Below are 24782 nucleotides of genomic sequence, written 5' to 3' on the forward strand. Positions count from 1 at the left end.
CACTGACCTGGGTGCAAAGGGAAAAGGCTGGAATAGACTGGATTTGGCTTTGTGGAAACCCCACATATTTGGGCTCGGGGTGTTGAAGCCACTAAAGAAAACGGGGAACCCCATGCATTTGTGTTTAATGTATACATCAAGCCTTTGGTCAAACTCATTTACTCCCACGGCCTCCAGTGCTACTCCTATGCTGATGACACACAAATTATTGTGTGACTTGATCAGTTGCATCCTGATCCCGCTTCTCAGTTTAGGGGTTGCAAAGAGGACGTGGGGAGGTGGATGGGTCGAAATTGGCTTAAACTGAATGGGGACAAGATAGAGATCTTGGTGGTGGGTTCTTCTTCGGCTCCTCCTCTATGGGGACTGTCCTAGTCCAGTTTTGGTTGTTAAAAATCTTGGGGTGAAAATCACCTCTTCCCTGTCACTGGATACACAAGCCACATCAGTCTGTCAATATGGTCACTTTAAATTGATGATTCTGCAGAAGGTTTTAGCCTTTAGTCACTCCCACTTCCATGCGCTGGTTGTTGCGGCACTGGTTTTGAGTGCAATTGACTACTGCAACTCTCTCTATTATACGCAACCTCTGTATCTGATTCACCGTTTGCAAGATCTGCAAAATTCTGCAGCTAGACTGGTGAATTGTACTCCCTATCATACACCTATGTCCCCTGTTTTGGGCCAGCTTCATTGGCTGTTGGTGATTTTATGGGCTCGGTCTTGAATACCTAAGGGATAGGTTCCGCCCCTATGTCCCCAATCGATCTTTAAGGTCTCTGACGTCATGTTAGATTTCGGTACCATGGATGCGCTTCTCTCATGTTGGAGGATGTGCTTTTTCAGTAGCCACTGCCGAATTGTGGAATTTGCTTCCATTTCATCTTCGGGGTATTTCTGATCACCCGTCTTTTCGTAGACTATAGAAAACATATCTCTTCCAATAAAGATCTTGGTCGGGTTTCTACTTGTTTGATTGTGGTTCCTGAATTAGCGCCATGATTCCTTTTTGGCAAACGAGCGCTTTATGCATTTAATATCATCATCATCATCATCATTTCTGAAAGAAAACACCTGTGGGAATCCAATAACTGGCTTGATTCGCCCTTGAATGTATTACCCACAAGGCCTGGCAAAGGCCAAAATGTAGATAAAAAAGAAAATGTTCAGACATTTGCCACAAGAAAACCATTGAAACACGCTGGCAACAACACATGTCCTACCTTCCCACATTCCCAAAGGTGTCCCGACGAAAAAAGTACCTCACATGTGTGGGTGCACGGACCTAGGTGCAAAGGGAAAAGGCTAAACCACTGTTACTTCAAACGCCCTGGGGAAGACTAGATTTGGCTTTGTAGACAACCCACAGATTTGGCACTGGGGGGTCGAAACCACCAAGGAAAACAGGCAACTCCCTGCATTTCTAAAAAGAAGACACCTGTTGGAATCCAAAGAGGTCTGGCTTGCGCGAAACGCCTTCAATTTTATTACCCTCAAGGCCCAAAAAATCTAAAATGTTGGGAAAAAAGTCAATTTTCAGACATTTGCAACCAGGAAACCACCGAAACACACTGGCAACAACACATGTCCAACCTTCCCACGTTCCCACAGGTGCACCAATGAAAATGGTACCTCACATGCGTGGGTGCACCGGCCTGGGTGCAAAGGGAAAAGGCTAAACCACTGGTACATCAAATGCCCTGGGGAAGACTGGATTTGGCTTTGTGGACAACCCACAGATTTGGCCATGGGGTGTCGCAGCCAGCAAGGAAAACAGGCAACTCCATGCATTTCTAAAAAGAAGACACCTGTGGGAATCCAAAGAAGTCTGCCTTGCACAAATTGCCCTATAAATTATCATCCAAAAGGCTCTGCAAAGTCAAAAATGTAGGGGGAAAAAACACAATTTTCAGACATTTGCCACCGAGAAACCACTGAAACACGCCGGCAACAACACATGTCCTACATGTCCTACCTTCCCACGTTCCCACAAGTGTCCCGACTAAAACGCATTAAGGCACCTGGATTGAAATGAGGATGAAGCCGAGGCTTGATTGACCAGCATACAGATATTTTCTCTGCTCAGCAGGAGTCTGTAGCTGCCTAAACTATTTTGGTTAGTATCAAAGAAAGTTTCCTATCATCTGGACCTAACCCCAGAAGTGGCTGTGGAGTGGTGTGTCTAGGGGCAGATTGGCGGGGTTGGTGAGGAAACGTACAAGTACAAATATTCATAGCAGTAGAGTATAAGTGCAGTATATGTTGATATATCAATCAATAACTACAGACCAATACAATACGTTTAACTGTTTCTAAGTTTACCACACCTAGCATTAATGAATGAATGCTTGAGGGATTCCTGTAGTTAGTCCATTTACTCCAAGGGAAGGCACTATCGCACCAAACAGTGCTATCCCCTGCTTAGGTTGTACACTCCATATGAGATATGTGCCCCTCTCTTGTTCAGGTCAGCGCCGTACACTGGATTTGACCAAATACCACTACCGGGGAAAAGGGGACCTGCATTGGTGTTACCATATGTAATGGAGAAGAGAATTCTAAGACCGGGAGGTGGGGACTGAAAACCCTGCAGGATGGACAAGACCACCTTCTACTCGATATTGACCCACAAGTGGCATACAGTAGATCCCAAATGGAAACTTTCCACTTCTTGCCCTCTGGAGGGATCCGAAAATATAGAAAAAAAGCTTCCTCAAAGGAATAGCAAAAGGTCCTTCATTCACAGGTTCACAAGTGTGCAAGCTCCTAAACTAGGCTTCTAACCCATAAACCTCTCCAACAAAGACCCATCAGGTGCATTCCCACCAAATACCTACATTTCCCCAAATTAGAAATCTTCAAAGTTTTTTTTCTTCGAATATGGTGGGTAAGTGGTTACATTTTAAAACATAGATGGGGGGTGCGGTAAGGGTATAGGATAAGGTAGGGTAAAGTGGGGGGTCTCTCCTGCATAATAAAAAAGAATTCGAAGAAAAAGACATTTGAAGATTTCACCATTAGGAGAAATGGATTTGGTAAAATCACATACATCTCATTCCCAACGCCCGAAGAGCGGGCAGCGGATCTCTGTCCATGCCAAACCTCTGGGCACAGGTGCTATGGCTCCAGACGCAACCAATCAGCATTTACAGGTCTGGAAGAGACACACAGGTCAGTGAGTGAACCATTTCGGATTCAGGCGGCCGCCACGGCAGGGCCACCTGATTTCAAGATGGCGGATCAGTTTTGTATGTGCTCGGCACGAAAAGACAAGAGCGATCTGTTCTCAAATAATAGGGAATACTAATACTAAGTAAGCCAAACAATCGGTCCACCAGATGCACATGATCAATCAATTAACCACAGGCTCAGGTATAAGTGTTAGGAAAGATTTCATAATTGTATGTAATTTTCCCTCCATGTGTCAACCCCCAAACTTTTTGCTGCTGTTTTACACCCTGATCTAGACTTTCCCAGAGAAGCGCAGCCTTCCGCCGCACTCCTCTGGGCTTTCGCTCACTTTTATGGGGAAACTGACATGCCTTTAAGACAGTCAGTACGGGGAGACTTCGTTTCCCTTAGTCCTTTCCTCATGTTGCAGCTTTTGTGCAACATGTAACAAGTGTGCCATGTAACTTACTTTACCGCGCACTTGGGTCTCTAGTCATTCCAAAGGCCCTAGATACTCTCGCTGGACTCGTTACGAACTGTGCAGATGTGTCATGGACAGGACTGGTGGCAGCTATCGTTCTTATGTGTTTTGAACCTTTTTTGCCATGTTATCCACGCTTACCACGTTTGACACGAATAAGTGGCCTGGCTTCCAAAATGGTCATGCCACGAGGTTCTTTGTCCTATCCGCTGACCGTCTTGCCCCTTCACCTCCCCCAGGTCGAGCCGACCCGGGAAAGTCCTTATTTGGTCATGCACTTTCCCGCGAAACTCAAAGCTTTCGTGGGCTTCTGCATGCCTGGTTTGTGTGCCTCCAGGATGTGGGCTGGGATATCTGGTCCCAATACACATCCTGGGTGTCAGAGTCTGGAGTGTCCTGAATGCCTGGGACCACCGTGGTCCGTGATTGGTCCACGTATGGTGTGTGTGTTTGTGAGCAGATCTCCCATTGGGTCCTCTTCGTTTAGGCACGAGGAGGCTGGAAACACCACTACCATGTCGATCTCCTGAGTTCACACGAACAAAGGATAAGGAGCCAAGTATCCTGCAACAAGAAGCTGAGTCGGGGATCCGCTGGTGACCCGCTGAAGGTTTGGCACCCTGAACCGCTGTCGTCCTGCGAGACCCCTCTGCATCTGATCATCCTAGAAGGTCTGCAAAGGCACTTCGACCCATTGGAATAGTTGGGACCAACTATTCTCGGCACCTTCATCAAACCCTGTAAGTAAGCCTTTTCAGAAGTGTCCCTGGGCCAACCAGTGGGCTGACCAGCTTACGCAGGACGCTTTGCTCTATCACCACCGCCATTTCAGGGAAGCCCTCGAAACTTGGCCTACTTCTAACTCTGTGTCCACGGCACACCGAATTTAGTACACTTGGCATTCCCAGGTCTGAAGTGAGACGAGTGCCTCCGGACCAAAGTAAGCGTAGTTGCCGTGTTGCCCTGCTGTAGTAACAACCTGTGCACGTTCGCTGCATTTAGGACACCCTCGACCCTGCATCCTGCTACCGCGGAATCTACACAGTGTCGAGACGTCCTGCTAATCGCATCTGAACCTGCCAGCAACGTGAACTGAACTGGCGAAGTCTGGGTCTGCCTGCGTCAGGGACCGGTGAGTAGTCCATACCCCAACCGTTGGCCCCTAGCGCAGGAACCCATTTCTTTTCTAATGCTGTTGACAAACAGCGACTCCATCCCGCACTCTCACCCTGCCTCTGCCTGCAAGTGGAGGGCTGGCTTGAGCAGTGGGGACTGGTTCTGCATCACCCTTCCTGAACTACGAACAACCCGAGCAGGTACTTTTGAGCACAAGGCTCCTCTCTTCGTAGGGCTTGGACTGCCTCTCAGTTAGGGATACTCTTGATGTTGAACTGGGTCTAAAGATTATCTGCACTGCCTGTTTCCCTCCCCATCTAGGTGGTCTACATATTTTGTGCTTCTAATTCCTTAGACCCCTATTGTCTTGTATATATATTGTATTGGTTGTGATATATTGGTTCACTTGAGTATTATTGTGATTCTTTGCTGTGGTCGATGTTACAAAGGCCTTGTAATAAATGTGTCTATATTTTTAATATAACACCTGTCTGGAGTAATTTGTAAGTGTCCTTGCTCTGTGTGCTCATCGAGGTCTTTCAGTCACCCTCACCCTTCTTGAGACTTAGTATTGACCGCCCCCATCACTACCCTTATTGGTCTGGCTTGTCCAGACGTTACCCTGTTCCAAGAAACTGGGCTGGCCTTCTGAACCTCCGCCCCTCCTGGTCAGAGTTCAGAATCCATCTTAACAAATTGGTGGCAGTGGTGGGATAGGACTGAAGGTATCCGGTGTTGCACACTAGTGAAGGCATTTCAAGTTATTCCTACCAGGACACATAGTGAATTGTTGCGGTATAACTTTTAAAAAGCCATAGTCCTATCTAACAGTATGGAAACAAGTACCTTGTTAACTTTAAATGCTTCGAAATCCGACACGTTAAGAAAGATGTGTGCCTAGAGAGGTGTTTCCTCTCAAGGTACGAAAGTAGAAATGATCCAAAGAATCATGGACTGGTAAGAAGCTCAGCTTAGAGCTATAGCTTCTGAGGACAGTGCAGAAGGAGGTGGGGCTGCTTTCACTGATAGAACTGATGGTTCTATCGCTGCACTGATCCACAGCAACCATGAGGACATGGAGGATGTAATGTCTAATGTTTCCTAAGCCAGTACTGATGGGGAGGCCATGCTTGAATTCAAGAAGCAAGAGCTGCTGTTAAGGCAGAAGGAGCTTGAGTTCAATATGGCCAAACTAAAAATCGAGCAGGCAGAAAAACAAAAAGACAGGAATCATCAGTTGGAACTGGCCAAGCTTCAAGTTGCCAATGGATCCAAGGGTCCTGGACATGGGTCTGGGGCCTCCTCTCATCCAAGGTTTCCAAAAGATCTGCTCAGTGTGTATGAGGAAAAGAATGGCATTATGGACTGGCTGAATACATTTGAGTATGTCCCCTGTTTTGGGCCAGCTTCATTGGCTGTTGGTGATTTTATGGGCTCGGTCTTGAATACCTAAGGGATAGGTCTGCCTGCGTCAGGGACCGGTGAGTAGTGAAGTTCAACAAGTTGACAATGCTGATAAAATTGCCTGGTTACTTAGCAGACTGTCCCATTCTGGCTGCAGTGCCATTAGGAAATGTCGAAAGCTGAGAGAGCAGATTTTGCAATGTTGAAGCAGACTCTCATCTTAAAATTTGGAAAGACTCCTGCCCAATACTTAAAGAGGTTCTGAGAGTATAAAAAGAAAGAAGGTGGTACTTGGGTATCTTATGTAACCGAATCCTTAAAGAACTTGACTGGCTGTGTCGAAGGTTATAAGGTTTCTACCTTTGAAGGTATGATATGTCTTGTCATGCTGGAACATATTTTTGCATCTTCTTCCCCTGAGCTTAAGCAGCATTTGGCAGATTCAAAGGAGATAGATCCTAAGAAACTATCCATTGCAGCAGATTTGTGGGTGTCACATAGAGTGTCCCATAAGGACAAGACTCATCCTGGTAAGCAGGAGGAAGGGAAAAAGTCCAAAGATAAGGAGGGTGGGGAAACCGAAAATTCTTCCTCCCGTAAGGGCCACAAAAAGAAAAATAGGGTAAGACACAAGAGAACTCACAGGGTAGTGGAGGCCAGCCTCCAAAACCGAACTCTGGTTATTGTAAGCCTCCCTATGTAAACAGACCCAATGGATCTTGTTTTGCTTGTGGAGCAATTGACCACGTGAATGGGGATCCCCAGTGTAAGGTTAAACCTTTGGGGGTCCACTCTGCTAATCTGGCCTTCTCCTCCTATGAGGAAGAAGAGATTACAGGGGCATCCTTCTCCTCAGACTCCTTCCCCAGTGGGATAGAAGCTGAGGTAGTTTTAGTTTCCCTGGGTTCCTGGGAGCCTAAAGTCTCAGAGGCTTATGCTAGGATTCCAGATAATACCAAGCACTACTTTAATGATAGTGTGCTGATCAATGGAGTAGATACTCCAGCTCTTAGGGATAGTGGGCGCAGTCAAACTGTCATGGAGTCTACCTTGGTAGACCCAGAGGAAGTTGCCAGAGCTACCTGATGCCCACGAAGTTGGCTGACGGCCCACTTCTCATGTTCCCACTAATACCTGTACATCTTACTATCAATGGTACAGCAGTCAGGATTCCAGTGAGTATTCAGAGGAGTGTCCCAGAAAAGGTCTTGTTGGGCAATGATCTCAGAGCTTTAGGGCTTGTGGGAGACACTGCTGACAGACCCTGCACAAGGTCTCAAACAAGGGCAGCATTGGCCAAGACCACTGCACAGCCAAAGGGGAACCCAAGGCTAAAGAGTCAGAAAGTCAACCAGAGGGAAAGAAAATATTCCCCCTGACTCACCTACCACTGAGGTGGAGGTAGTTAGTCAATCACCCGGACCTGACAAGGAGGTGGTGATACCTGAAGTGTTTGACCCCAACGACCATCCTGAACTAAATGATTTATTAGTAGAAGGAGGTCCTGACAGGGAAGAATTCAGTAAAGGCCAATGTGAGTGGCCATCTCTGGAAGGCCTAAGGAGACAGGCCTGCTCCCAGCTTGAGGGTAAACCTCCTGGGAAGCATCGGATTTATTGGGAAGGTGGGCTCCTGTATAGTGAGCCTACAGAGTCTATAGAAGGAGACCATAGGAGGTTGGTGGTTCCCCTTGCTGTAAGACCCTTCCTCCTGCAGCTGGCACATGAAGTGCCCCTTGCTGCTCACATTGGAATTAAGAGGACCAAGCAAAGGTTATCCATGCACTTCTACTGGCCCAAGATGGGGGTGCAAGTAGAAAGTCACTGCAGTTATCTGGTAAGAGTGGCTCGACAATCCAAGCTCCATTGGTACCACTCCCAGTTGTGGGGGTACCATTCGAGAGGGTAGAGATCGACATCGTTGGTCCCCTTGACCCCCAAACATCCTCAGGCAATAGGTTTATCCTGGTGCTGGTCGACCATGCCACCAGGTATCCTGAGGCCATCCCATTGAAAACTGACTGCCAAGTCAGTTGCAAAAGCTTTACTTGGCATCTTTACTAGGGTTGGCTTCCCTAAAGAAGTTGTGTCTGACAGAGGCAGCAACTTTATGTCGAAGTATATGCAGGCTATGTGGAAGGAATGTGGGGTCACCTACAAGTTTTCCTCTGCATACCACCCCCAGACCAATGGTCTGGTGGAACGGTTTAACAGGACCTTAAAAAGTATGAATGGGGCTCTGGAAGAACCTCAAAGAAGAAAATGGGATTTTCTTTTACCATGCTTACTGTTTACCTACCGAGAGGTACCACAAGAGGGTGTTGGCTTCAGCCCCTTTGAACTTCTGTTCGGTCACCCAGTGCGGGGACCCTTAGCCATAGTCAAGGAGGTGTCATGAACCGCAGAGTGTGCCCCTTTTGGGCTTCCTGGTCCTTGTCACAACAGGGCTTGCACTCCCTAATACACCCAACATGGCCGTCCAGCGTGAAAACCCTTTCTCGCTCCACGCGCTGGACGTAGCCTATTCTATTAATAGACCACGCCCTCTGCGGCTCCGCACATCTCAATGCTATTGCGAAGTAGCGATCAGACGTGTGCTCCATAGCTTGCAGTATTGTTTCCTTGTTTCTGTCCTTCTAACCCATTCCTCGCCCTTCCCTTTCTTCTTACCTCCTGGACTCGTGTGCTGTTGTGTTTCTCCCCGTTTCCTGGATTCCTGGATTCCGCACCCCGGAACCTGAACGCACTCTGGAGTTGGAAGAGACTCGGGCAGCCTTATTCAAGACCGGGTCCGTCCACAAGAAGGCATCGACCAAGGACACCAGTAAAGAACGGACTCAGGTGAAAAGGGGAGAACTCCTTGACAGTTTGAGACGCCACCCGACCGAACTCGATATTGACATGGAGGCTGCTGTGCAGGACCTGATGCGTCGAATGCAAGAACTATCAACTGAGGTGCAGAATCTAAAGGCGGAGAACACCACTCTCAAACAATTGGTCCTATCCCGGGATTTTGCCACAAAAGAAAGTGTTTTGCTGGGCGGCATTGTGGACAAATACAATGGGTCGGCAAAAACCCTTCGTGCATTCCTGTATTCGTGTTTGGTCCACTTTACCTTTAAGCCATATTACTTTTCGACTCCCAGGGCCAAGGTGGGCTTCATAATTTCTCACCTTTCCGGGAATGCCTTAACCTGGGCTACTCCCCTCGTAAACTCCGGTGATGCCCTCTTAGACGACTATGACGGGTTCATACAGGCCCTTAAAAACATGTTTGATCGCCCTGAGCAGGTCTACAGTGCCCAGGAACGCCTGTTAGACTTTCAGCAAGGATCCCAGGATATGCTCACGTATGTGACCCGATTCAAACAATTGACCAAAGAAGCTGATTGGTCCTCTGAGGCGAGTTTCACCCTGTTCAGGAGAGGATTAAATGACGAGATTAAGGATGAGTTGGCCAGAGTGGCTCGACCAAACTCATTCCAGGCCCTAATGGACCTTGCCATGTAAATAGACTTCCGTATCCAGGAAAGGAAAGCAGAAAAGAAAAAATCCAGGGGAAATCCTCCCAAGGTATCCTTTGAGGGTACAGTCAGAACGGACACAAACCCAGGCTCAGTCACGGAACCAGAACCCATGCAGATTGGAGCCTTCCGTGGTCCCATATCCCCGCAAGAGAGGATGAGAAGGATTCATACGGGGTTGTGCATGTATTGCACCTCAGATAAACATTTGGTTAGGGAATGTCCCCTAGCCTCCCTCGGCGTTCGGGAAACACCAGCTCCCGATCCTAGATGGAGCAGAGCTTCGCGAGAGAGATGTTTGCTCCACATCAATTCCATCCTTGAACTCTCCTGGACAAAACAAATTGGTGATATTACAGGCCTTCCTATCACCCTCCAAGAATAAGACCTATTCCATTTTGGCCTTGGTAGACTGCGGAGCTATGGGAATATTCATTGATCAAGATTGGGTCGCCAGTCACCGGATTCTGTACGAGACACGAAGCACCATGCAGCCTGTGGAAGCCATCGACGGAAGACCCCTCACTTCAGGGCCCATAAGCTTGCAGACCAAGGAGATCCAGCTTTCAATAAACCACCATCAGGAGCTGATTAGGTTCGACATCATTAAGTCAGCTCATTACCCCATGGTATTGGGTATGCCCTGGTTACAGAAACACAATCTGTATATCAACTGGACAGCAGGATCACTATTCCTAGGCTCAGAGTTTTGCATATCTCACTGCCTATTCCTAGAACCTTAGTTAACACACCCAAAGGAACCGTCTAGAGAACAACAGACACCACTCATGGTATCCAATATCATACAAGTCCCTGAGGCCTATCAAGGATACGCTGATGTGTTTTCGACTGCCATTGACCAGGCCTTACCCCCACACAGGCCTGAAGACTGTGCGAGAGATACAGAACCTTCAGCAGTGATTCCCTTCGGCAGGATGTTCATCCTTTCCAAACCCAAGAAAAAAGCCCTCAGAGAATATCTGGATACCAACATTGAAAATGGCACCATAAGACCTTCAAAATCTCCAGCTGGTGCTCCGCTATTCTTTGTTCCCAAGAAGAATACCAAGGAACTCAGACCCTGCCTCGATTATCGCGGCCTAAATCAATGCACCCTCAAAGACTGCACCCACTACCCTTGATTTCGGATATCCTAGAAGCCGTCAGAGGCGTGGTAATATTCACCAAGTTGGATCTCTGGGGTGCCTATCATTTGATTCGTATCTGGGAAGGGGACGAATGGAAAACCGCCTTCAGAACACCCTTTGGCCATTATGAATATCTAGTCATGCCATTTGGAATAGCTAATGCCCCGGCAGTCTTCCAACGTTTTATGGATAGGGTGTTCTCTGACATGTTGTTTCTCTTCATCATTGTATATCTGGATGACATATTGAGCTTTTCCAAGGACCCTCTAAAGCATGAAGAGCACGTAAAGGCAGTACTAGAGAGACTCCGAGAACACAAACTCTTGGCCAAACCCGAAAAATGCTTGTTTCACGTTACCTCTGTTCACTACCTAGGATTTATCCTTAGTCCATAGGGAATTGGTATGGACCCTTCAAAGGTAAATGCCATTCTGGCCTGGCCTGCTCCCACATCCGTGAAACAAGTTCAATCCTTCCTGGGGCTTGCCAATTTCTACCGGAAGTTCATATCCACCTTTTCCGAGATAGCCCAACCAATCGTTGCTCTCCTGAAGAAGGACACTCCTTTCATCTGGTCTACACCGCAAGATACGGCGTTCTAGTGTTTGAAGACAGAGTTTACACAAGCTCCTATCTTGGCCCAACCCGACACAAGCCGGCCCTTTCTAGTAGAAACGGAAGCCTCTAATTACGCCATAGGAGCGGTCTTGAAGCAACAATTAGAAGATAAGCTGGAACACCCCATTGCTTATCTTTCACGAACCCTGACTCCTAGTGAAACACACTATTCCGTCCTGGAAAAGGAACTGTTAGCCATCCGCCAAGCCTTCATTGAGTGGCGACATCTACTTCTGGGAGCTAAACATCCAGTCCAGGTCCGTACGGACCATCGGAAACTCCAGATTCTACAGTCATTGGAGTGTAGGAATAGTCGTCAGGCGCGCTGGGCCTACTTCTTTGCCCAGTACCAGTTCCACATCACTCATGTTCCCAGATCACAGAACCTAATTGCTGACGCCTTATCTCGACGTCCTGACTACGAATCCACTGAAGACAAAGCATATCCTAAGATGCTTTCCCCCACAATCTTTGTAGCTCAAGCAGTCAACCTCCCGGAAGAAATCCTAGCTCAAACCCCATTCTCTGTTCTGTGGAAGGATATGTCAAAGCAAAATCAATGGAATCTAATAGCCAGGGAAGGATGTTTGTTCAAGGACAATGCACTGGTCATTCCTTCACAGAAATTACAACAGGGAATAATAAACCTCTGTCATGATACCCTCACTCCGGACATCGTGGCATCACCAATACCCTCCGCCTTATACAAAGACAGTTCTGGTGGCCTAAGATGAGGTTTGACGTACGACAGTACATCCAAGCTTGTGTTGTCTGTAGCCAAAGTAAACAAGATAACAAGAGACCGGCGGGTCTTCTACTGCAGCCTACACTGCCAACAAGGCCATGGGAGATTATCGCTACAGACTTCATTGTGGAACTACCACCTTCCCGTGGATACACTACCATCATGGTTACCATTAACTTGTCCACTCATATGGCTCATTTTACGCCCCTGCGTAAACTGCCATCCTCCTCTGAACTAGCAGGAATCTTCCTGGAACACATATTCCGTTTGCATGGACTCCCTTCCAAGATCATATCTGATAGAGGACCTCAATACGTCTCACAATTCTGGAAACATCTCTGTCGAATACTAGGAATTCAACGTGCCCTCTCTTCAGGACATCACCCTCAAACCAACGGAGCCCCAGAATGTGTCAATCAGACCCTGGAACAGTATCTTCGATGTTTTGCCACCAAGGTCCAGGATGACTGGTCACTCCTGATACCCATGGCTGAATTCGCCTACAACAATTCCGACCATTCAGCACTTAAGACCAGCCCCTTTTATTGTAGTCAAGGGTTCCATCCATCGGTTTTACCTTCTGTTCTTCCTCACTCTACACCGGTACCTACTGTTGACTCCTGGATCGAAACCCTCGTCAACGTACACCAGGAGGCCATGGAATACTTAGAGAAGGCCAGAACACAGACCAACATGGCCATCCAGCGTGAAAACCCTTTCTCGCTCCACGCGCTGGACGTAGCCTATTCTATTAATAGGCCACACCCTCCGCAGCTCTGCCGTCTCAATGCTATTGCGAAGTAGCGACCAGGCGTGTGCTCCATAGCTCGCGGTATTGTTTCCTTGTTTCTGTGCTTCTAACCCGTTCCTCGCCCTTCCCTTTCTTTTTACCTCCTGGACTCGTGTGCTGTTGTGTTTCTCCCCGTTTCCTGGATTCCTGGATTCCGTGCCCAGAACCTGAACGCACTCTGGAGTCGGAAGAGACTCAGGCAGCCTTATTCAAGACCAGGTCCGTCCGCAAGAAGGCATCGACCAAGGACACCAGTAAAGAACGGACTCAGGTGAGAAGGGGGGAACTCCTTGACAGGAGGGATGGGAGATGCCCACTTCCCCCATTACTACCAACGTAGTAGACTATGGGCCTCATTAGGACCCTGGCGGAGAGGGTATTACGCCAGCGTAGTGCATGGCGTACCTCTCCGCCATACTACGAGTTCCCGTAGCGCCATGGAGGTTTTCTCCGCCTGGTTTTACCAGCCGGAGAAAACCATGGCGCTACGGGACCTCGTTGTTAATTACGCCACCGTATTTTACGGTGGCGTAATTAACTCCTTCCCCACTCCCATTATACCCTATGGGGCAAAAATGGGAATGGGGAAGGGCAGAATGGGGATTGGGGATTTACCGCTCCGCCGAGGTCGGAATGGGGCGGTAAATCCGCCAACCCCCATGGCGCTATCGGCGGCTTTCCGCCATGCTTCGCGGTGCATTTAGCACCGCGAAATCCGCCTGGGTCGTAATGAGGCCCTATGTGTTAGGACTCAGAAAAAGGATGGTACTCCTGATGGGTCTGGCTAGTGATAAGTTGAAGGCAGGACAAGCCCTGGTGAAACATTGGTATGACCAGAAGGCTTCCCTCATCAACTTCACACCTGGTCAGAAAGTCCTGATCATGAATCCCATAAGGCCTAGAGCTTTATAGGATAAATGGTCAGGCCCTTACACAGTGGTGGAGTCACTGGGTGAGGTCAACTGTTTAGTGGACCTTGCAAGGCTGGGACAGGCCCCAAAAGTGCTCTATGTAAATAGGCTGAAGGCTTTCATCCCAAGAGTTGAAATCGCAGCACTGCTATTGGCTTCTGATGTTTAGGAAGAGGAGTCCGAACCTCTCCCTGACCTATTCCAAAGCAGTCCTTCAGATAGCTCCTTTGAGGTTGTCCAAGTGGCCCCTCACCTGACCTCTGATCAACAGGCTGAGGTGAAAAGTTTGTTTAGGCAGTTTTCTCCCCTGTTTTCACAGGTGCAAACATAACATAGACACAGGAGATAGTGTACCTACCAAAAGTAGGGGATACAGAATGTCGGACAAGGTACGGTCTTACATTAAGACAGAGGTCAACAAAATGTTGGATCCTGGGGTGATTGAACCCTCTAGTAGTCCTTGGTCCAGCCCGGTGGTTTTGGTTCCAAAAGCAGGTACTTCTGACTTGAGGTTCTGTGTGAATTACAGGGCTCTGAAGACAGATGCACACCCCTTGCCTAGAACACAGGAGCTGGGGGATACCTTGGGTGCCTCCAAGTACCTCAGCACGTTTGACCTCACTGCAGGCTATTGGCAAATAGCCCTTGCAGAACATGCTAAGGAGAAGACCCCGTTCTCAACTCCAGAGGGTCTTTACCAGTTCAGGGTAATGCCTTTTAGGTTGAAGAATGCACCTGCCACATTCCAGAGGCTTGTGAATCATGTGTTGAATGGGTTGGATGAATTCTGTCTTGCATATCTGGATGATATAGCAGTTCTCAGTGCCACCTGGGAAGGCCATGTGAAACACCTTGGGATTGTGATATAGGCTCTTCGGAAAGCACACTTGACCATAAAGGCCAGCAAGTGCCAGATTGGACAAGTATCCATGGTTTACCTTGGACATGAAGTAGGTGGAGGGAGGATACAGCCTCTGCCCAGTAAAGTACAAGCAGTACAAGACTGGCCTACCCCCACTACACAGACCCAAGTGAGAGCCTTCTTAGGACTCATTGGGTACTACCGAAACTTTATGGCAGACTATGGCACCATAGCTGCCCCTCTGACTGCTCGCACTACCCCAAAGAAACCCAAGAAGGTAACTTGGTCTGAAGAGTGTGAGAAGGCCTTCAATGGCTTAAAAAACTCCAGGCCCCTGTGCTCAGGAACCCTGATTATCAAAGACCTTTTATTGTGCAGACAGATGCCTCTGACACTGGGATAGGAGCTGTACTATCACAAGTAGATGGGAAGGGTAAGTCACACCCGAATGGCTTCATTAGTCGCCATCTTAAGGACAGAGAGCTCAGATGGTCCACAGTAGAGAAAGTATGTTTCTCTGTTGTGTGGGCCCTACGGAAGCTGAGGCCCTACCTCTATGGGACCCACTTCACTGTGCAAACTGACCATAAGACCTTAAAGTGGCTAATGAACATGAATAGAGAGAATCCAAAGTTGCTTAGGTGGTCCATAAATCTGCAAGGCTTTGACTTCACTATTGAGCATAGGCCAGGTGTCCAACATAGCAATGCTGATGGGTTGTCCAGAATGTTTAACCGACCTGAACAAGAAACTCATCCAGGGGTGGATTAGTTCCCCCTGTCCTTAGTCTGGGAGGGGCGAGTGTTAGGAAAGATTTAATAATTGTATGTAATTTTCCCTCCATGTGTCAACCCCCAAACTTTTTGCTGCTGTTTTACACCCTGATCTAGACTTTGCCAGAGAAGGGCAGCCTTCCGCCGCACTCCTCTGGGCTTTCGCTCACTTTTATGGGGAAACTGACATGAGTCAGTACGGGGAGACTCCGTTTCCCTTAGTCCTTTCAACATGTTGCAGCTTCTGTGCAACATGTAACAAGTGTGCCATGTATCTTACTTTACCGCACACTTGGGTATCTAGTCATTCCAAAGGCCCTGGATACTGTTTCTGGACTGGTTACGAACTGTGCAGATGTGTCATGGACGGGACTGGTGGCAGCTATCGTTCTTATGTGTTTTGAACCCTTTTTTGCCATGTTATCCGCGCACTGCATTTGGCATGAATAAGTGGCCTGGCTTCCAAAATGGCCATGCCATGAGGTTCTTTGTCCTGGCTGCTGACCGTCTTGCCCCTTCACCTCCCCCAGGTCGAGCCAACCCAGGAAAGTCCTTATTTGGTCATGCACTTTCCCGCGAAACACACTGCTTTCGCGGGGTTCTGCATGCCTGGTGTGTGTGCCTCCAGGATGTGGGCTGGGATGTCTGGTCCCAATACACATCCTGGGTGCCAGAGAGTCTGGAGTGTCCTGAATGCCTGGAACCACCGTGGTCCGTGATTGGTCCACGTATTGAGTGTGTGCAAATCTCCCATTGGGTCCTCTTCGTTTTGGCGCGAAGGGAACTTTGGATAAGAGGAGGCTGGAAACACCACTACCATGTTGATCTCCTGAGTGCACACGAACAAAGGATAAGAAGCCAAGTATCCTGCAACAAGCTGAGTCGAGGAACCGCTGGTGACCCGCTGAAGGTTTGGCACCCTGAACCGCTGTCGTCCTGCGAGACCTCTCTGTATCTGATCGTCCTAGAAGGTCTGCAAAGGCGCTTCGATCCATTGTAATAGTGGGACCAACTATTCTCAGCTCCTTCATCAAACCCTGCAAGTAAGCCTCTTCAGAAGTGTCCCTGGGCCAACTAGTGGGCTGACCAGCTTACGCAGGACGCTTTTCTCTTTCACCGCCGCCGTTTTGCCGTAGCCCTCGAAACTTGGCCTATTTCTAACTCTGTCCACGGCACCCTCACACCAGTTTTAGTACACTTGGCGTTCCCAGGTCTGAAGTGAGACGAGTGCCTCCGGACCAAAGTAAGCGTGGTTGCCGTGTTGCCCTGCTGTGGTAACAACCTGTGCACGTTCGCTGCATTTGGGACACCCTCGACACTGCATCCTGCTACTGCGGAATCTACACGGTGTCGAGATGTCCTGCTAATCGCAACTGAACCTGCCAGCAACGTGAACTGGCGAAGTCTTGGTCTGCCTGCGTCGGGGACCGGTGAGAAGTCCATACCTCAACCAGTGGCCCCTTGCACAGGAACCCATTTCTTTTCTACCGCTGTTGAGAAACAGCGACTCCATCCCGCACTCTCACCCTGCCTCTGCCTGCAATGGAGGGCTGGCTAGAGCAGTGGGGACTTGTTCTGCATCACCCTTCCTGAACTACGAAGAACCCCCGAAGAGACCCTCTCTTGCCCATCGGCACCAGCGCGTGCAGGTACTTTTGAGCACAAGGCTCCTCTCTTCGTAGGGCTTGGACTGCCTCTCAGTTAGGGGTACTCATGATGTTGAACTGGGTCTAAAGATTATCTGCACTGCCTGTTTTCCTCCCCATCTAGGTGGTCTACATATTTCGTGCTTCTAATTCCTTAGACCCCTATGGTCTTGTATATATATATTGTATTGGTTGTGACGTATTGAATTACTTGAGTATTGTTGTGATTCTTTGCTGTGGTCGATGTTACAAATGCCTTGTAATAAATGTGTCTATATTTTTAATATAACACCTGTCTGGAGTAATTTGTAAGTGTCCTTGCTCTGTGTGCTCATCGAGGTCTTTCCGTCACCCTCACCGCTCTTGAGACTTAGTCTTGACCGCCGCCATTGCTACCCTGATTGGTCTGGCTTGTCCAGAGGTTACCCTGTTCCAAGAAACTAGGCTGGCCTTCTGAACCTCCGCCCCTCCTGGTCGGAGTTCAGAAATCCATCTTAACAATAAGAAGGGGCCAAACTGCAGGACTAGTGTGGGAGTTTGGAGTCAGTTAGAGGGAGCTAGGCCGAGAAGCAAGAGCAAGAAGCAGGAAGAGGCACGGGTACAAGGCGGGCAAGAGTTTGAAGAAGGAAGAAAGAAACAGATGGCAGAAGGACAGCACAAGCAAAAAAAGGAAGGCACTGGTGAAGGGAGAAATTCAGAGGATGAAGGATCCAGTCATGAGTGATAGGGGAGGGGGGGAAAGGTGTGAAGATAAGATGCATGTAAAGGAAAGGCGGAAGGCGCGGCAGAGGAGGCATTGGGGAAAAGAGAGATCAGGAGGAGGAAGGAAGGCAGAAATCTAGAGAAGGGAGAAGAAAAGATATGAAGGAGGAATGACAGTATAGGCAGGAGCAGGTTGAAGAGAATAAGTGGTGGACACTAATGTCCAGGAGTCCCAAAGTATGGCCAACCCACAAAGGACCAAGTACTAGGGGGAAGCCAGAAGGCAGTGGGGCTAGAGGTGGAGTCAGCTCAGAATTGCAGCTAGAGCATTTTAGAGCCTTACCGTTCAAACACTGACAGAGTCCAAGCATAAACACCTTTGAATGACTATGCAAGAGAGAGGCTAAGCAGGAGCCCAATGTGGAACCTGCTGGAACTGGAAAGTTCACCAATGACACTAAACGAAACTACGCCCAGAGAAGAAGCACAATGAAAACCGCGCTGACAAAGAGTGCAGGTAAAATGGGAGCCATAAAGGGAATCTGGTGGCACTGGCAGGTCCACCAATGACAATAAAGAACACTTGACCAGTAGTTGAAAGGGACGGACAACTAACCCAGAGGCTCGTTTAGGAACCTGGGACCACTACATGAACTTAAGATCGAGCCCAGGGGTGAATGGCTCAGAAGAAGAACAGAGCCTGGCTCCAGCCAAATCCGGAACAATGCTACAAGAGGTTGCCCTCTAAGAGTGGCTTTAATGACGACAGCCTATAAATCCATTCAGAACTGATGGGAGAAATAGATTGTCAATAACAAAGGTACATCTCTATCATGGCTTTATATGGTCCTCCAGATGGTTTGGACTACAAGTGCCTTGAACTCGGTCTTGACCTTGGTCTCTGGAGGATAGCTCGGGGCAACATGCTCGCCTTGGAAGCAAGACGTCACGGAGCACCACAGTTTCGATCCCCGGTTCTGCACTTGGAAACGTCTGGGTATTAAGCGCATTATAAATAACTTATCATATCATATCCTTCACTATTGACTATGCCAGCTAGGGGTCATGTCAGTTCAAGTCCAAAATATCTCGAATGCCACAAAATGAGTTGAGTAACCATGATCTGCGGCCTCGGAGGGCCAACCTATGCCAAAGAGACTTTCCCACCAAGGACCTGTGTGGCAAGCAAGACTTTTTCCTGTAAACTAGGACCGAGTTTTACAACAGAAAGATAAAAAAGGACTTTTAATTGATATTGGTTTTCATTCGCTGATTTCCAGGGTAATGATCCTAAGAGAGTCGAGCAGTGGGCCCTGTCAATATCCCCTGCCCGTATCATTTCTCTTTCCCTCTCTATGTTTGGGGAAACTTGTTCTACCTCGGTGTTCACTTTTACTCCTATCCGATTGTGTGCAGCACAATAAAACTTGGTTTGTTATCTCAAGGCAACTTCTTGAGTACTTTGCTGATCCGCTTTGCCGTGACACATAGTTCCCCTTGAAGAGTACTGAGGTTTAGTCTTTTGGCTGTTATCGGCCTTTCTGTACAGTGTCGACAATTGTAATAGATTTTCAATAAGTGGTGTAAGTGGCATGAGCAGCCCCATATAGCTGTTGTCAATGGTCTTCCTAAGAGTGGGTAGTGAGTGGGGACAATGCAGCCAGCCCTAGGAGCGCGCTGCAGTTCCAGGGGGGCGCTGCTGAAAGACCAGGCACAGTTAGAACAGCTTGATCAGCTGTCACATGGCATGGTTCAGGAAGATCAGGTTTTCACTGATTATTGGTGAGGAATATTTTGTTCGGGGTGCTGATCAAATACTAAGCTAAAGGTACATGGTGGGTTGGTGACCAGCTAGGAAATCAGCCCTAACACCGGTGGTATAGTGGTCCCTCCCACAGCCATACAGCTGCAGGACTAGGCAGAGTATTTCTGTTGTCTGGTTAATTCCCTAGACATGGCCTCTTTCGCCGCAGGGCAATTCCCCGACAGGTCGCTTTGTTTGAATAGTGGGTTGTCTGGAATTGGCACATGGGCTTCTGGTGCATAGATGGGGAAAAGACAAGCAGCTGCAGCAGTGAGTAGTAGGGATTGGGACAGGGCTAGAGGGAGGTGGGGATTCTTGTGGGGGAGGACGTGGGGACAGGTAGAGGGGGGTTCAGTCCAGGTGGGGATGGAGTGATTTCTAGGGACAAAGGGTGTTGCAGGGCTGTCTCCCCCTCAACAGAAGGGATGCAGTGTTGGGGGAGTTGTGGAGCCAAAGGGAGCTGGCTGCAGGATGTCCCCCACACAAGAGGAGAGTCAGGGGGGAGCACAGAAGAAAATTGCCTGCAGCACCAAAACTGGACGCGGGAACCCTGTATCGTCAAAAATGGCCTGCGGTCAATTTTCATGGAACCCAATTCCAGCGGATTGTAAATAAAACATGAGGCCAGGTGAGGAAGGCGGTTCAAGTAGAGAGTACATACCAGATTTATGCAGCTAAAAACAATACTCAGCTAGTCTTTTTGAATTGCCCTGTCCTGAGGCTGTTTATAAAATAAAATACGTACTATTGATGGTAGAGTTGGCTATTCCAGAAGCATGCAGCTGACACCAAAGGCCAATTGTTGCTGTCCTGGGCTTTTTTCAGTGACATCATCAGCCAAGCCGGCTGTACAGTTCATGCAACTAAGAATTCTAGAACAGGAGATTCCTGCTTCCCGGTAGCGGCTCCAAGATCATGGAACTCACTCCCTACTAAAATTAGTAATGAAACTCACACCCATTTTAAAAAAAAAATCTAAAAACATGGCGGTTCAATAAATTCTAACCTACGCACCCTAAAACCTATGCACCACCATAGGACTGATGTAACTGTTTCGTTGTTGTAAATTCCTCTGTATTAAAATGTAACCGTAAACCTGATCATGTTAATCTGACTATCTTGTAACTATAGTGTCTTTTTTATAATGGTCTAAGTATCCTTTTGCTACTTCTGTAACAAGCAAGTTCTGTAATTTACACTGTGATACCTCCGGCTTTGGGCGTATTAACAAATGCAATAAAATAAAAAATAAAATAAAATGAAAATAAAATAAGAGGTGATGGTCACTAGAACCACAAGTCAACGCAATAACAAAGAAATGCTTCTACCGCCTTCAACTAATTAGAGGGATAATCCCCTATCTCTCCTTCCCACACAGAACCCTCGCAATCATCTCCTGAGTATTATCAAGAATCGACTACACAAACAGCCTCTACCTTGGAAAGCCAGAACGCATACATGCCAACATTTCAACCCACCCGTGAGGGAGATTTTGGCCAAAAAATCGTGAGACAAAGATTTTGCCATAGAAATGCATTCAGCAAAGATTTATTTTAGGCGGGAGAACGTGAACAATAGCAATATTTTTCAGGGAAAAATCGTGAGTCTCCTGCCTAAATCGGGAGGGTTGGCATGTTGGCAATGAAAATAAAATAAGAGGTGATGGGGACCACTCCATCCATAAACTAGTACAAGTGAGACCTATGGTACAGGCTGCACCGGGGGCTTTCAGACTACATGCCAGGTTCAATGATTTTATTCCCCAGGATCTACCATTGTCATTAACCTCTTGGCTTGTATTGCAGTGTATTTTAAACTTGCTTCTCCCACTTGCTCTGTGCCTCCTGCAGTGACAGACTTAGACGTCTGCACCTACTCTGACATGATGTAAACAGATCCTGTGTAGGACCAAGAGGTTCTGAGACCAAGACTCTAGGCTGCTTCAGACTTTGCTCATCTGCAAAGTGGCCGGTGGGAACCTGAACTAACAGGATTGTATAGAATAGTCATAACTACAATGTGTGTTTTAAAAAAGAAATGTAAGTGCAGACTGTGGGCCCCTTTGACTTCAATGGACAACAGAAGGCTGGTTTAGAGCAGATATATTTCATTGGGTGGGTAGAGCAGAGGCCGTACATACTCACCTGATGTTCTCGCCATGACGGTTGGTGATCTCTGGCATCGCATTAAAAAATTGATGAATAGCAATAGATGTGTCAACGGCGATGATGCGCCCTGGGAAGCAAAAAAAATAATAAGAAAAGGGAGCTCCCGCAGCTTAGCCACACATTTACATGCCTTGAAAGCTGCCCCATGATAAACCTTCAAGCAATTGATCATTAATGTCCTGTCAAGTGCCTCTCTGCTATTTTCAGTGTCATTTACCTGTGATTTCACATGATTTCAGTATGATCTGTAAAACAATGCCTGGTGTAGTAAAGACTGGGGGAAGACCCATCAATACACCTCAGCCAAGACAATGTCCATGGTGACAGTAGGTCATTCCTACAAGAAAGCAGAGTTCTCAAGCTATCAAAATACTTCGTACTGACTTACAATAAACATATTCAATGACATTGCTGGCCAAGGTCACATGACCCTTGACCCCGTTGATATCACCAAAAGTAACTTTGGTGGCTGTTTTAGGCTCCAAAGGATGTACCACAGACTGTCCACACAGTCAATGACTCTTTGGCGTTCAGTGAACTGGCAGAATAAACACATACCACACCTTGGATGCATGCTCAGTGATGCAGAATTCATCACCACCTGAATATGTGCCTGTGTGGGGCAACTTGGCTACAGAGCCAACCACAATTTAGGCCCCACTTCAGGGATACAACAACCCTCTCAAAACAGAAAACAGATGGACACACGGTTTACAGCCTAAACTTCCAACTGTGACGATGCACTCATGGCCATGATATTATTAATTAAAATAAAATCCATAAGCCTCTCTGGCTTCCTTCCGTGCATCCTTGTGCGATACCAGCCCCCATTCCTCTCCTTGGCCAGAGCATCCAGGGTAGACCGGTCACTTGCTGGGGTTGGTTTAGAACTCTGACCATCACCGTCAAAGTTTATCATCAGGCTGTCCTCGTTCAGGCTGCGGTCTTGTGACGTGATCTTGTCACTGCAATAAAAAACCTGGGAATACTCATAGACAGCTAACTCTCACTAGAACCACAAGTCAATGCAATAACAAAGAAATGCTTCTACCGCCTTCAACTAATTAGAGGGATAATCCCCTATCTCTCCTTCCCACACAGAACCCTCGTAATAATCTCCTGAGTATTATGAAGAATCGACTACACAAACAGCCTCTACCTTGGAAAGCCAGAATGCATACATGCCAACATTTCAACCCCCCGTGAGGGAGATTTTGGCCGAAAAATCATGAGACAAAGATTTTGCCATAGAAATGCATTCAGCAAAGATTTATTTTAGGTGGGAGAACGTGAAAAATAGCAAGTCTCCCGCCTAAATTGGGAGGGTTGGCATGTATGAGAACATCTCACTAAAAACTCCAACGCATCCAAAACACTGCAGCAAGGATACTGCTGACACTAAGCAGAAGAGACCACATCACACCCGCCCCGAGAAGCCTACAGTGAGCTCCCAGTAAAAAAACACATTCACTTCAAAGCCCTCTGCATTACCCACGGAGCACAACAAAGACAAGGAGCCAAATTCCTCCAAGCCAAAATCAACTGCTACCAACCAGGAAGAAACCTAAGATCAAGCAACGACTGCTAAATTGAAACAAAACACTACGAAAAAAGGATATTCTGAGGAGCCGCATTTTCCCATCTAATAGCCAACCTATGCAACCCAATCCTGAAGGAGACAAGACCGGATGCTTAAAAAGCAATAGTATACTACATAAATCAGTAGGGTTGGCAAGTATGCATCACTGCCTTGTGGGCAAGTGTCCCGCAAAGGGATATCAAAAAGTTGGCCACCCTAACTAATACAATGCTTGCCAATCAGTCAAAAAGCAGAATAAGCATTTCCCCATACGTTGATGGTGTTGTTACATTAATATTCAAATTCAGCTGTGAATAGTGACATGGTCATACCTGCCTAACCTCTGGATTTTTCACGGAGACTCAGGAATTTTAACCATTTCTCCGGGGCTCCGGTAAAGGTCCTGGAATCTCAGGAATTTTGGTGGGGGACAGCTTTCACTGATTGCTTTTTTTGTTTTGTTATCCTTGCAGGACTGCGCCACCGTGCACTCCCTGCCTGAGTGTGGCTTTGTCTCTGCAGCAATGACTGTAACCTTCCAGCATATTGGCAAAAAGAATGCAGGTGGAGCAAAATAACGTGCGTTTATTTTGTTTCACCTTTCATTCTTTTTTGCCGACTTTCAATGTGAACGCGTGTTTCTTTTGCTTTCGGTTTTGCTTTCGGTCTTTTTGTCTAGGTTAGGGTGGACTCAGCCCCATTGAACCACAGCCATCAGGTTTGCAGGCTGGACAACTCACCACTGCACTACATAACCTGATGAAAAACAACTAAGGTGAAATGTCCAATTTCGGTACTGCAAAATTCATGGAAAACCTTTGCATTGGTTCTTGGAGTTTACATGTGCACATTTTAACGAGATGATTTTATGGAAGGCGAATGTCTTTTGTCCTATGCAATGTAGGTGGTTGTGATAAGGCAATTTAATGAAATGTGCATATTTCAATTTGAACTGCAAATTTCTGCTGTCACATCACTAACAACAGAGTTTACCTTTTTGACATATGGGCGGAGTCATGTGAAAATGGGCGGAGTTTTGTGTGACTCTAGGCGGGGCATAAATCTCAGGAATTTTGATTTTCAAATGTAGGCAGGTATGGGCATGGTGTAGATGGACCAAGCCATGGTGTGGCTGTTGAAATCCCCTTTTTAAAAGACTAAAAAAACAAGAGATCAGTTACTGCTTTACAGAAAAGATATCAACCATAGCATAGAGTTGTATTTATCGAGTAAAAGGAACCAATCCGAGATGGCCAGCGAGTTCAACAATACATACACATGCCGTTCATGTTTCCACGCGCTTTCAGTCAACACTTGTGAAAGTAGTGGCCATGTTGGAAA

General features: G+C 47.4%; 1 protein-coding gene across 2 annotated transcripts in view; it reads right to left on the minus strand.

The window, feature by feature from the left end:
* Window positions 1-24782, minus strand: part of LOC138498008 (probable flap endonuclease 1 homolog) — a 240901-nt gene that overhangs the window by 169479 nt on the left and 46640 nt on the right. For both annotated transcript variants that reach the window (XM_069621790.1, XM_069621789.1), the window contains exon 2: window positions 21839-21929. In XM_069621790.1, the coding sequence (XP_069477891.1) occupies window positions 21839-21929 (91 nt within the window). The remainder of the gene's footprint in view (window positions 1-21838; window positions 21930-24782) is intronic.

The sequence above is a fragment of the Ambystoma mexicanum genome, chromosome 5q (assembly GCF_040938575.1).
Source record: "Ambystoma mexicanum isolate Mex_15411 chromosome 5q, UKY_AmexF1_1, whole genome shotgun sequence".
In the NCBI taxonomy this organism is placed as follows: domain Eukaryota; kingdom Metazoa; phylum Chordata; class Amphibia; order Caudata; family Ambystomatidae; genus Ambystoma; species Ambystoma mexicanum.